Source organism: Hyperolius riggenbachi, chromosome 1, assembly GCF_040937935.1.
Source record: "Hyperolius riggenbachi isolate aHypRig1 chromosome 1, aHypRig1.pri, whole genome shotgun sequence".
Lineage (NCBI taxonomy): Eukaryota > Metazoa > Chordata > Amphibia > Anura > Hyperoliidae > Hyperolius > Hyperolius riggenbachi.
The window spans coordinates 405,638,339-405,653,187 of NC_090646.1; the positions used below are offsets into that span (position 1 = coordinate 405,638,339).

At 45.2% G+C, this 14,849-nt stretch overlaps 1 protein-coding gene across 1 annotated transcript in view; it reads left to right on the plus strand.

Annotated features, from left to right (window-relative positions):
- Positions 1–2,113: 2,113 nt before the first annotated feature.
- Positions 2,114–14,849, plus strand: part of GLDC (glycine decarboxylase) — an 84,990-nt gene continuing 72,254 nt past the window's right edge. Inside the window, exons 1-2 of the mRNA XM_068235408.1 lie at positions 2,114–2,558; positions 5,154–5,232. Of these exons, the coding sequence (XP_068091509.1) occupies positions 2,280–2,558; positions 5,154–5,232 (358 nt within the window). The 5' untranslated portion in view covers positions 2,114–2,279. The remainder of the gene's footprint in view (positions 2,559–5,153; positions 5,233–14,849) is intronic.

Sequence of the window (14,849 nt, forward strand, 5' to 3'; positions counted from 1 at the left end):
TTAATTTTTCTGATGCAGATTTCCCATAGGCATTTATTGGAGTAATTTTTCTGCATCCAGAATCTGCGTGCAGTGGAAATAGGCCTTTAGGAATTTTTTCTGTGGTGGAGGACCAGACTACTGGGCTGGCTGCCAGGGATTTTCCAGGAGGGGGGGGGGGGGGGGGGGAGGAATGGGTATGTGACTGACTTTGACTTAGGGTAGTCGGCCCCTAGGGGTAACCTTTGCCCAATTCCCCTGTGCTAGCCCTGATTGCGATGCCAGTTCGGGGGCTTCCCCCCAGTATGAACCATCCATGGGTTGAGTAAGGCCAGGATCACAGTTAGCAGATTCACATGAGTTTTCCAATATATTCTATGGGGAAAACTCATGCAATTTTGCTAAGTGTGACCCTGGCCTAAAGGATCGCCCACCTTCACCATGCTCCAACTCGAATCAAATGGCACACTTACCTGGCCCAATAGCTGCCCAGGCCCACAGACAGCATAACATGCTCAAAAACACTTCCTCTCCACCACTTCCACCAGGTATTGCACACAGGTTACCACAATTAACAGATAACACTTTTCTTTTTTTTTTCCTCAAACTCAGCGTACAATTGATGTTGTACTGTACCCAACGCCATCACTCTGCTTCACTGAAGCTCTCTTGTGTTGGGTCGAACAGATAACACTTTTCATTGTACAGCTATCTGCCCAGATAAATAGAAATCCAGTGTGTATATGATCACTGGACAATGTCTCTTGCTCACCCTGCTATATTGCTGCCCACCCCAACAGACAGCTGTATTCGCCTTGGGCACTGTTTATGATCCTCATACAGCTTGATATAGGAACCACTCCCCAGACAGTGCAAGGCTCTACTTGCGATTTCCCTTAAGTTCAGCACAGCCAGGATAGGGATATTAATGACCTGGTACCAGTGGCGTACCTAGGGGATCTGGCGCTGATTATCTTCAGAAAGACCCCCCCCCCCCAAATTCTTTGCACAAAGTTTGTATGTTCTCCAATTACTGTATTTACCGTGATTGGCTTCCCTCTAAATTGGCCCTATGGATGACTATGGTAGGGATTAGATTTTGAGTTCTTATAAGGGACAATTAGTGACAAAACTATATACTCTGTACAGCGCTGCGGAAGATATTAGCGCTATATAAATACTAGATAATAATAACTCAGGGCCGGGCCGAGGCTTAGGCTGGAGAGGCTCCAGCCTCAGGGTGCAGAGTAGGAGGGGGCGCACAATTCATTCAGCTGTCATTCCTAATTGTGTTTGAAACAGAAAGAAATAAGAAAAGGAGATACATGGAAGTGATTACAAGCCAGATAACTAGAGATTAAGGTATTGGGGGGCCTGGGGGGCCTCTTAGTCTAAGAGCAATCAGTGTGTGACGGCTGGGGTGGAGGGATGAAGGGGCGCACTTTGGTGTCTCAGCCTTGGGTGCTGGAGGACCTTGTCCCGGCTCTGTAATAACTTACCGAGCCAATCAATGAGGAGCATGGCAACCATGGGATGTATGACATGCCAGAGAGATGGATGCAGGATTGTGGGATAGATCATGATGTATGGATGACATGTCAGCGATGAATGCAGCATTGTGGGGCATAAATAAAGCATATGTTTCGCATGTTTTTGTTTTTTACAAAATAGAACTGATACTAATTAATCAATAATTAGATAAATAGATAAACTACATGGATCTGCATCCTGAGCTTATCATATTCAGCATTTCCAGTAATATGAAGACTACCTACTGAGCAATCCAGAACAACAATGTATATAATTATGCAATCATTTCTTCACGTTCTTATCACATATAGAGGGAGTTTTTTATTTCCATCCAGTTATGGAAATGGGCGGTTATTGCCTACAGACTGTACTGTTCATGTCCTTATATCAGCAGCACGTGTTTACAGAACGGGATTCCTGAGGAGGATTGTGCAAACTTTGCATTTTCCTGACTATCAGGAGGACACGCTTGCTTATTGCCTTGTATTTGCACGGGGGCTTGGCTCCACGTCATGCTGTGCAGACAAGATGATTGGTGGAGGTGGACATAAGGAGGGGGCGTGTGCATCTTCCTATGGTACTTCAGTACAAAGTGAGCTGCAGGTGTTGATAACAGTGAAGCAACTTTAGTTCAAAGTGGGAGGGAGGTTCTCGGCTGCGGCTGTTGCTGCTGCTGCTGCTGCTGCTGCTCATCTATCCATCCAACATCAGTCACAAAGCCCTATAGTGGTTAAAGCACAATTCTTTAACAGGATACAAAAATTTACACAATGCAGAGCTGTGCCAAGTCGTGGGGTCTTTTGTGCAGATCTGTGAAGCCTCAGAGCAGAGTGTTGGTGTGCTACAGGAAGGCTCCATGGAATCTTATAGAAGGTGCAAGGAGACATAACAGTGCAAGCAGGGTGTCGACTGCAGCAGCTCTAGCTTCACCCCCCAGTAATCAACGGCAGATTGAACTCCTGTTTCCCAGGCATGATGACTTCTCTGAGCGACACATTGGACCTGGGGACAAAGAGAAGAGGGAGATGCTTGATACTCTTGGGCTGGAGGTGAGTTTACTTACATCCCTATTGCCTGAATTGTATTTTATTTCTTTAATTTCTATTGTGTTATTCTAAAACTGTCTAGAGTTTGAGGTTTAATATGATTTATTTGGGGGTTGCATGCTAGTTACAATTAAGTTTAATGGATTTTTCAATTCAAGCAACTTTACAGGTAAAAAAGAAGCAGTCAATGTTAATTTAATTATTTAGGCTATGGTGCACTGTAGTGCGGCCAGGGCCGGCCCTAGACTTTTTGCCGCCTGAGGCAAAAAAAAAATTTCCGCCGCCAATTTTTCCGCCGGGGGGGGGGGGCGCTCTGGGGGGCCGCCGAGCTGGAGGGGTAGCTGGCAGGACGGGGGTATTGGGCCTAGCGGTGGGGAGGGGGTCGTACCCCCCCTCCCTCGCCTGGGTCCCCCGAACTGCGCTCCCCTCCAGCCTTACATAGAAGAAGCAGCCGCTATTTGTAAGACGCACGGGCGGGGAGGACTCACCTCTTCCCAGCGTGCGCTCCACTGACATCACTTCCTGCAGCGTTGCAGGAAGTGACGTCAGTGGAGCGCACGCTGGATCGAGGAAGAGGTGAGTCCTCCCCGCCCGTGCCTCTTACAAAATAGCGGCTGCTTCTATATAAGGCTGGAGGGGAGCGGAGGACGGGGGACCCAGGCGAGGGAGGGGGGGGGGTCCGACCCCCCCCCCCCCCCCCCCTCCCCGCCGCTAGGCCCAATACCCCCATCCTGCCAGCTACCCCTCCAGCTCGGCGGCCGGCTCCCCGCACGGACGGGCGGATGCCGCCCCTGGAAATTTGCCGCCTGAGGCAAAAGTTTCACCCCGCCTCATGAGCGGGCCGGCCCTAAGTGCGGCATAACCACTACTTTGTAATCCGCCTTAATGCAATGCACCACCTATGCGACATTCACAGTGCTGCAAGTGCCTTGTGGTATATCGGCGCGCGGCATTGTAATGCATTACATGCAGTGTGTTACCGCAAAATGTGTTTATTAACAGTGACGGTGAATCATAGACTATGCTTCACTGTATGTGACGTAACACATGGCAAATGTGTGGCAAAACTTTCCTGATGTGTTGCATCACTACTGTTACAGGGAGCGCAATGCCCACTTGTGAACGTAGCCTCCGGCAGGAAACACAATTGGCAGAAACGCTAGAGTTTTTGCCGCTAATGCGAGTTTATGGGCCGCATGTAAAAAATTCTTATGTGCATTTTACATTGTGCGTTCTGGAGACGCAAAACTTAATTTTCAAAATCACTTGTAAAACGCACATAATGTATTTCAAAGAGATGCAGGGGAATGCGGTTTTGATGCATATTTTTTTACGCACGCACGCACGCACGCACGCACGCACGCACGCACGCACGCACGCACGCACGCACGCACGCACGCACGCACACACACACACACACACACACACACACACACACACACACACACACACACACACACACACACACACACACACACACACACACACACACACACACACACACACACACACACACACACACACACACACACACCCCTCAGTGATCATCCAACAAGACACTAGTGAATTCTATGCACCTATTCAGTCTAGCAGCAATCAATTAAAACTACAGTGTGTGTAGATATATTTTGATTATATGGACTGCTTGATCGAACAGAAAAAAATTGACTAGTGCATGTTTCCTCTTCAGAATACAATACAAGCTTTGTATTTCTGTTTCAAATACAGTGAAATTCAGTATTGCACTAGGTCAGAGTTGCACTGCCTCAGGGCTGTTCTCACTGGAATGAGCAATCCGACACAGAGGGCCTGATCCAATTAACTTTTTTCTTATATATTTTTTTTCTTAGGTGATTGTTACAGTGTAAATACAATGACTTTTAAGCCACTAGCAAGCAATGAAATAATTTTGACAGTACCTTCACCTAATTTTTGGTAATTTTTTTTTTTTTTTTTCGTTTGCTGAGTACACACATAATTTTAAGCAGGAGATGAAATATCTCCTAGGAGAGAGTAAATTGGATTGTGTCCAGAGTCTGTACTGTTATCCCAGCAATCGGCTTACATCCAGCTATTCTACTGTTTCCTCTGTATATTTTTTTAATTTGTAAACTTTTCATGGCGGGGGACTTATTTATTTTTTTCCCCCTCCACACTGTGTGTGTGATGAAGTAGTCACTTTGTTTCAGTGAAGCTTGTGGTTTGCATATCAATGAAGCTTGCAGTGACTGTCCTCTCAAGAGAATCCTTTCCCCAGGGCACAGTGAGACTGTGTAGTGAAATCTACAGAGCCTACGATTTATGCATTATATTTATATGAATAATGGCAACTACACATGTGCTATGCAACAGTGACCATAAACACCTGTCATGGTAGATGATTCAATATTGCAAACCAGCTTAATCATCTCTAGTTTGTGATTAGCACATATGGTATTAACAATTAGCTTAATCTTCCTGTGGCAAAGGCTTTCAGATCCAGGAATGCAAGTTAAGTTGCTTACGTAAATAATCAGTGCAGATTCCCAGCAGCAGAGAAAATAGAAGCATGAGCTACTCAGCTGTGCACTTCTCATTGTTTTCTTTTGTTGTCCATAGAGTATCGAAGAGCTGATTGATAAGACTGTTCCTTCAAGCATCCGTCTTATGAGACCACTGAAACTTGATGATCAAGTTTGTAAGTTATTAAAACTTTCAGTTTTTTTTCCTTCCCCCCTCTCTAGAAGCTGGTAAATGCTTGAAAGAAGTAAACTGGGTAGGCATAAGTACTGTATGGCAACTGCTGACATCACAGCAATAAAAAGGAGGGATTGTACAGTGCAAGCCCTGTCTAAAGTACAGTGAGAATATTCTGAGTATTGTGAGCATTCAGGGTTTGCTATGATGATCTCGTTAAGGTACCCATTAACGATACAATTTTTTCATCAGATGCGATCTCCGCAATGTGAACGTTCGTAACAAATCGGAAGGCAATTATTGGTTGTTCCCATTAACGGAATGATTTAAGCTTTTACATTTCAATTCAATCATAAAATCTAACTTTTGGATCGATAATGTTTACTTTTACAATCGACCAAAGAATCCTATCTCATCAATCTGTGCCATAGATGGCACAGTTTTCTATACAGATTGATCATAAAAAGTGCGTCGAAAGATCGAATCTGAAGGAAAAATTGTACTGTTAATGGGCACCTTAACCACTTGCCGACCGCACACTCATACCGCGCGTCGGCAAAGTTGCAGCTGCAGGACCAGTGACGCAGTTCTGCGTCGCCGGCTGCAAGCTGATTAATCAGGAAGCAGCCGCTCGCGCGAGCGGCTGCTTCCTGTCAATTCACGGCGGGGGGCTCCGTGAATAGCCTGCGGGCCGCCGATCGCGGCTCGCAGGCTAAATGTAAACACAAGCGGAAATAATCCGCTTTGTTTACATCCGTACAACGCTGCTAACAGTAGCAGCGTTGTACCAGATCAGCGATCCCTGGCCAATCAGCGGCCGGGGATCGCTGTCACATGACAGGCAGGAGCCTGTTAGAGGCTGCACAGGACAGATCCGTTCATGTGCAGCCTCGGATCTCCAGGGGGAAGCTAGGTAGGAGAGGGAGGGGGGAATGTCGCCGCAGAGGGGGGCTTTGAGGTGCCCCCCCCCGCAACACCCAGGCAGGCAGGAGCGATCAGACCCCCCTAGCACATCATCCCCCTAGTGGGGAAAAAAGGGGGGCGATCTGGTCGCTCTGCCTGCACCCTGATCTGTGCTGGGGGCTGCACAGCCCACCCAGCACAGATCAGCTAAAACAGCGCTGGTCCTTAAGGGGGGTAAAAGGTGGGTCCTCAAGTGGTTAATGGGACCACTCCAGCAAAAAAGTAAGCAGTTAAAATCTGACAGAACCGACAGTTTTTGGACTAGCCCATCTCCTCATGCGGGATTTTCGTGTTTATTTATTTTTTTTTTTTTGTTATCTTCAAAAGCATTTCCTGAACAGCAGTTTAGCTGCCAAAACAGTAAGATACCCGCCAGCCTTCCTACTCACTTGCACACTATTTTGGCAGTTACACTTAGCAACTGCCGTTCAGGAAATACTTTTGAAAACAAAGAAAACCCTGAGAATCCCCCATGAGGAGATGGACTAGTCTAAAACCTGTTGGTTCTGTCAGATTTTAACTGCTTACTTTTTTCGCTGCAGTGGTCCTTTTTTTAAACAAACCACAGATCTCTACTCATAGACTTGATATGGTGGTGAAACGTATATTTGTAGTGGGAGCATCTAGCAAACTAATCAATCTATTTGCTGTCAATGCAAAAAAAAGTATTACATGTTTGTGTTCATGAGTCCCTATCCCCCTCCCCCTTCAATGAAGACAAAATTGATGTGACAGCATGATAGTAGCACACAATGATACGATCAGGAAGTCCTTGCCCTGCTAGTGATGTGACAGGAAATCACCTGTGGTAGGTCTTCAGACTTGAATGTTATAGTAAAAATATATTTCCGAGTGGCTAATTATGGGTCACCATGGACTGCCAAAAGAAAGCCTCTTCACAACTGTTGAAGCAAAAAACAGATCGCTTCCATCCTCAGCAGCTGAAATTTATTTAATTTCGTATTGGAGGAGATTTGGTAAGGGATATGGGACTATAAACAGCTGCCAAAAGATCTCATAGGGACAATGGCAGTATTTAATGATTTCACATTTGGACCTCAAGTCAAGGTGGCACACGCTAGAAAGCAGCCATAGGGTACAAACTATACCTGACAGGTCGGCCAAGAATCATCCAAAAAAAAAAGTCCCAACGGCAGTAAAAGACAGTGATTGTCCATGTAGACCAATTTGTCCTGGCTGAACGGGTCGGACGATAATCAGTATGAATCATTCATGCCACTCAATGGCAAATGATCCATTCAAAGTACTCACGTTGTGAAATTCGCATTTCTGGGTCCTTATTTTTACATTTACAGTAACAATCTGTTGACTGTCGCTGTGTCATCGCTAAATTCAAATGTGTGCCAACCTCATTAGCTCGTCTCTGTCAGAGATCACTAGTTTTTTTGACGACCATAAACTAGTGTGTGTGCATGGTGCTTATCATGGGAGAGAACACATTGGAGAGATAATTTAGAACCATTTATTTCGCAAAGTGCAACGGGGGTTGTACCCGGTATTAATTTTGGCGCTTGGGGAGAAGGGAGGAGCCCTCCGGGCCCCCCTGCGATGGCAGGTGTAATTGTTATACTCATGGCTGAATGTATTGAAGGCAATGCAATCAGCAGGACAACCAGGAAATTCATTAAATGGAATATAAATGTGGCATCCTTCACACCCCACTCACTACAGGGTCACTTAAAGAGACTCTGTAACAAATTTTTCAGCCTTAGTTCTTCTATCCTATAAGTTCCTATGCCTGTTCTAATCTGCTCTGGCTTACTGCAGTCTTTCCTAACTGCACTGTCTCTAATAAATCATTGTATCTTTCCTCTGTCCTGTTTGTCCGGCTAAGGATTGATTGTGTGGAATGTGCAGGGCTGCTTGTGATTGGTAGAAGCGATACACACCCTCTGCAGGCCCCCTGCACACTGTGAATGACTCACACACTATGCTTAGCTGAGCCTATTAGAAGCTGGTTAGTTTGTTTGTAAACACTGCCTAAAACTGTTAATTACAAGCCAGGATTGCAGCAGAGAGTGGCAGAAACAGCACAGAGGGGCACAGGAGAAAATAATGAATAGAATGGTATGCTTTTTATTGTAAGAATATTAGAGTACAGATTCTCTTTAAAAGAAAACCAATCCTTTAAGGGTTGCATGACACTACATACTGTGCTATCTTTCCGGTGCTGGCTCCTACCACTTGCAAACCTCTACTGACCTCCAGTGAGTCTTGGTGTTGGGAACCAGTCCCTGGGACGACATTGCAGGGCCGACACTGTACACAGACATCCCTAGCCTGCAGTATAATGATGTGTTCTGTTGCTATGCGGTGGGTGGGGTCATAGATTGTTGCAGGAGCTGGGTGAGTGGAGAAAATGCCCTCGGCCATCGCTTGGCCAATTTGTCCGGCCAGGTGGTATAGGGGCTGCTTTACGCACACTGGATTCTTAGCTTCCATATCTGCCCCCTCGGCCAGGCTTCATCTAGCATGTGTACGGGGCTATAGTTTGGAATCCAATTATTCAGGCATCTTCCTGCTCTTTCCACACCGCTCCCATGCCACCCACATTCGCCCTCATTGTCCCCTGGGAATGTTGCCATATATGTTGATTATATAGGTATCTGCACCAGTGTGGTGTGCAGGCACCTGTCAACTGGGAAGGGTGATATGTGTCAAATATATTTACTTTTTTTTTTAGTTAAGTATTAATAATAACTTAGAAATCCATAGTCTGTGAGAATGTTCTGGTTCTGTGCACATGGCAGACAAAGGGTTTTTTTTTTTTGGGGGGGGGGGGGGCGTAGTATTGGATGCACATCCTCTGTTAACCAGCGTGACCCAAACGATGCAGGACACGAGATTTTTCACATGATAGAATTAACGGTTTAGATAGTCTGTTTATTGTTTAGGCAATGTTTTTCCAATTATGTATTTTTATATTGACATCACATGATGTAATGAAACACCATAGCCCTTAAAGTGGACTGAACTCTTGCACAGTACACAGAAGGAAAACATAGACAAATGCACCCCGTGTGTATTTAGAGAGTTTAGCCTGTCTTAATTCCCCCTCAACTTGTCTAATCACAAGTTGTAATTTGATCTCTCCCCTGTGTCACATGACTGCCACGGCAGAGAGGGCAGATAAGCCCATTTCAAAGCACAGGCCCGCGATAGTATGTCTGCTTCCATGAATCAGGAGATAGAAACAGTGCAGATATATTTTAGGATGTGTATGTTTTTCTTTAATGGTTATTATGCTGTTGTGTATGTTTTAGAGCAGAGAGGGTGTTCTGAATTCAGGTCCGCTTTGTTTGTCAAACGTTTCAACGTTGGGCAGACCTTCTGTATTACTTCAGTAAAAATTCAGATATCACATACTGTTAAATGTCTTGGTTGTACTTCATCACTGAAAAGAGATTCTGTGTGTAACTATTGATACAATTTGCATAACGATCAAGTACGAACGATTCTTATTATGAATGATTGTAATTGATCATTTGGGACCACTAACGAACAAAAATTTCCTATCCAATCAGATTTGGAGGAATGAACTGAAATTCAGATCGATTTCATTAATCTGATTGGATTGGTTAGGAGGTTTTTGTCCATTAGTGGCCTCAAATGATCATTTACGATCATTCATAAGAATCGTTCGTAATCAGTCATTTGGTAAATTGTATCATTAGTGGCCACCTTTAGACTTATTTACAATATGCAAGTCCCTCCTTGGATTTTCATTTGCCTTTGAGGCCTTACCTGGTCTCTTTGGAGCCCTGATAGTGACAGCAGCTAGCACTGCTGAGGAGGCTAAGCTACTTGCTGCCAAACATTTAGGCTGCTTCCACACCAAGACGTTACAGGCGCACGTTAGTGCAGCCTGTAACGCTCCCCCAACGCACAGCAATGTAACACAAGTGGGCTGTTCACACTGCCCACGTTGCCTAACATGTAAAGCTGCACGTTCTTCAGAAAGTGCAGCATACTATAGCGTTACAGCGGCTTAAGCCGCGTTAGACTTGTCTGCACATGCTTAGTAATGTTGGGGAGGAGCGGAGAGCGGCCAGGCACATGACTAATTAAAGGGATACTGTAGGGGGGTCGGGGGAAAATGAGTTGAACTTACCCGGGGCTTCTAATGGTCCCCCACAGACATCCTGTGCCTGCGCAGCCACTCACTGATGCTCCGGCCCCGCCTCCAGTTCACTTCTGGAATTTCTGACTTTAAAGTCAGAAAACCACTGCGCCTGCACGCCCGTGTCCTCGCTCCCGCTGATGTCACCAGGAGAGTACTGCGCAGACACAGACCATACTGGGCCTGCGCTGTGCGCTCTTGATGACATCAGCGGGATTGAGGACACGGCAACGCAGGCGCAGTGGTTTTCAGGCTTTAAAGTCTGAAATTCCAGAAGTGAACCGGAGGCGGGGCCAGAGAATCAGTGAGTGGCTGCGCGGGCACAGGATGTCCGTGGGGGACCATTAGAAGCCCCGGGTAAGTTCAGCTTATTTTCCCCCGACCCCCTACAGTATCCCTTTAATATTCACTGCACGTTGTGACGTGCAGTGTTTACTTCCTGGAGCGGCCGCCCTGTGCGGCGATTGGCCGGCGGGGCCACGTGATGCCGCATGCGTCCAAGAGTAGGCATCACGGACGCCAGAGTGAGCTGCACAACGCGGCTCACTCTGACGTCCACATCGAAGAGCACCAGGCGTCGCGTTAGGTGCACGTTATGCGACCTTAACGTGGCACCTAACGCAACGACTTAGTGTGCAAGTAGCCTTAAGGTAGAATCACACTTGTGGCCGCAGAAAAACTGCAGCCTTTCCCACCGCCAAATCTGCATTCTTGGCTGGCAGCAAGCTGAGAACTGACTGTCGGCAAAGGGGAATCGCATGTGTTGTGTGATAAAAAGCAGCTTTTTCCTCTCTGCGAAAGACTGCGCATTGCTCCCAGTGCACTGCGATTGTGCATTGGAAAGTCTTATGTGCGTCTTTACGGGTGTTTTTGCAGAAAAAGCCTGTCACTTTTGGCGGGTATGACTCTAGCACTCACGAAGTACTCGTGTGTGACTAAAGTCGGCTGAGACGGCAAATGATGGCCGCCTCAGTCGATAATCAAGTGTTTGCACTGGAGCAAACAACCAACAACCTGCAAGCAATCCACCCAGCGGATCAACTCACCCCACGGACGGCCAACTTCTTTGAAGACACGGATGCTCTGTCGTCCCTCTGCATGAGGAACTGTTGGGGAGATATGTTATATTTTTTTTATATAGGTAGTTGTATTTGCACAATATACAGTACTTAATACGCTTGTGTGTTTTTGTTTTTATCACTCTGTGGTGATTTGGGCATATTCTGGGATCAGCCTCTGTTTTCAGCTAATATGATGGCTTGCAGTGAGACAACAGCATTCCATAAGGGATTAAAGCTTGTGACCTTTTGACCTCAGTCAGATTTAGGCCTAATTTGGCACTGAAGTCTATCAGAATAGATTTACAATGTGCCATGAATTAGGACCCCTAGTTACTTGCAGTTGTTGTTCAAAGTTGCTTCAAATGACCTGACTCCATACACATTTGCTGTTCAGTGCGTTCTGTTGTATGGCGAGATTTTGGGAATGACGAGCAGGAGTGAGCTACCATTGCCTGAGGTTGTTGTAACCATAGTGACTGGACACCATTTTATAGCATTTTTCTTTTGTTGTTCTACTCAAGTAAAAATGTGCTTATAGGAGCGTTGCGACATGTTTTGTCGCTCCAAGATCAGTGCATCATAATTTTTTTTTATTTTTTTTTTGGGCAGGTACATTTTCTGGCATTTGAGTACAGCTTGTGATCTTAAAATTTTGTTTTATAGTAGATGTATAATAAACAGGTAAATTTCAGCTGTTCACAATGGCGATAACAAGCCTCTAAATGTCATATTCAATCATATAGCTGGTTTACTTGTTTTGGTTTTTTTTCTCCTGCTGAGGAGCTGGCTCATAAATGACAATTTGTTTTCTGATATGTGGATGTCACGTGTGGCAGTAACTAATAACTTTTAGTACCTTCATAGATTTCTTGTTCCTGTTAAGATTGTGCTACCTAACCACAGGTATAGTTTACTCATGCTCGCTGTATGAGGGGAGATGTTTGACTCACAGGCAGCTGGCAACAAGGACTTCTGCTATATTAAAATTAATTTGTTGGCCCTCAAACTGGGGCTTGAACTTATTTTAATTTAATTTTTTTCCAACAGTCACATTGATAATTGTCCAGGAAGTGACTGTAGGCATTCTTATACCTTGGCATGGTTTTCTAATGAATCTTCCTTTAAATGTTGTTTAATATGAAAACTTATTTTTGTCCACGCATAAACTGTTTGATATGCCTAGTATGCATGAAATGTTAGTTTGGCAGTTTTGGCTAAACTCCTTTTATGTGTAGTCCCTTTGGACTGTATAATGTATACTGTTAGTAAACCTTTGCAGTATGAAACTCAACATTTCATCTGTGCTCTAAGGCTAATTTCACACCAGGACGTTGCGTTAGAGGGGGCGTTAAGGTCGCATAACGTCCCCCTAACTCAACGCCTGGTGGTGCTGGATCTGGACGTCAGAGTGAGCCGCGTTGTGCAGCTCACTCTGGCGTCAGTGATGCCGTGATGCGCACTCTTGTGCGCATGCGGCATCACGTGGTCCCGCCGGCCAATCGCCGCACAGAGCGACTGCTCCAGGAAGTAAACACTGCATGTCATAACGTGCAGTGCATATTTATTATCCATGTGCCTGGCCGCTCTCCGCTCCTCCCCAACATTACTGAGCATGTGCAAGCAGTCTAACGCGGCTCAGCCGCGTCCAAAGTACTGCATGCAGTACGTTGCCTTGTGACGCAGCGTTACAATGTAACGCAACGTCCGCACTGAACAGCCCCATTGATTTTTCATTGCTGTGCGGTGGGGTGCGTTACAGGCTGCTCTAACGTGCGCCTGTAACGTCCCACTGTGAAACCAGCCTAAAAGATTAAACCCAACATAAGGAAAACAAGTTACTGGTATAAAGTTACTGGAAGGGTGACTCCTTTTTGAAAATTTCAGGCCAGAGCAATGCACTGCTAGCTTTACCTCTGAGGGCCCATTCACACTTGCTGATCGCAAAACGCTAGCGATTTTGCTAGCGGTTTGCTCTGGTGTTTTTTTGCCGATTAACACCAAAAAAACACCATTCACACCTGGCTTTTAGCGATCGTGTTTTCCGCTTCTTTAGCATTAAATCACCAGGAAACCACCTGAAAATAATGCAGGCTATGCGTTTAGCGTTTTGGGGCGATTTGCGGTGATTAGCGCAAATCGCCCAAATGAGAATAGGCCCATAGACTTTGAAAAGCGATAGCGTTTGAGTGTTTTGCCGAAATTGCCGGCAAAATGATCGTGTGAATGGGCCCTGAGTGTTGTGAAAACTATCAAACCTGCTGTATTAAGATGACTAAAACCAATATGTGGGCAAACCTTTTGTGAGGGGGAATAAATCCCTGATCACTCCATTTATTTTATTTTATTTATTTATTTTTTCAGCACATTGGGATTTATAATAAAAAGGACAAAGTTGTCCTTGAGCTGACACCCTCAGAGTGACAAGGCGATGCATTAAGTACAGTATTCTATCTTTATATTAGTTTTGTTGCCTGTAGGGATGCTGGTTAGATGGTAAAATGTTAGACATTTGTGGTTGTGCCCTCAAGTCCAGCACTAATGAACAGTAACAGTTTACACTTGAATTGGGGTTTTACACAGGGATGTTTGCTAAAAGTCTGTGTGGCACAACCTGCATGTACCTTCTTAGGTTGCTGGTACCCAAAGCCCTGAGCGCTTAGCTGTTAATCCTGCTTTGTAGCTGCCTACATGCCCGTTGCTAATGCATTGGTTTTACATGATGACCTTGTAGTCTTTTCTTCTGAATGGCTAAATACAGCTAAACTTCTTGCTTTATTATAAGTCTATATTCTGGTAGCATTGCAAGTTATAGATGTTTGTATGAGTGTTCCTTTTCCACAGACGGATGAACTGTGCGCTCGGTGAGCAGTTATTAGGCAGCAGCAAGCAGTTTTTTCATTGGTTTAACTGCTTATGGAAAAGGGCCCTAAAAGTCTACAGCTAAGGCCTATAGCTACATAGCAGAGAGAGGGAGAATGGATCTACAGGTTACATTAGTTCACATTCTTCACAGGTCGCAAATACCCGTTTTATGCCTGGGTGTGTATTCAGGTTTTGTTCTGATGAAAGAAAATGTTAGTATTGACAAAGTTAAAAGATCAAACTAATGTTTAAGTTCTAGGGAAATTCCACGTTTGTTACAAAATTCTATAAACATAGATCAGTTTGCACATCTGTTTGCAGCTGAAACTTTACGTTTCTTCTTCAGGCCTGATACAGAAATGGATCTGAACCGTACGTACGCCATTGTTCTGAACTCGCATCCCACCTGAAGAAGCTTTTGAAACTTTATGTAGATTCAGCTTAAGTGGACATGAATTCTTGCACAGGACAGAAAGAAAACAGAGAGAAATTCACCCTGCCTGTATTTAGAGTGTTTAGCCTGTCTAATTACCCCTCATCTGTCACTTATCACAAGGCTAATTTGATCCCTCAGCTGTATCGACTGGCTGC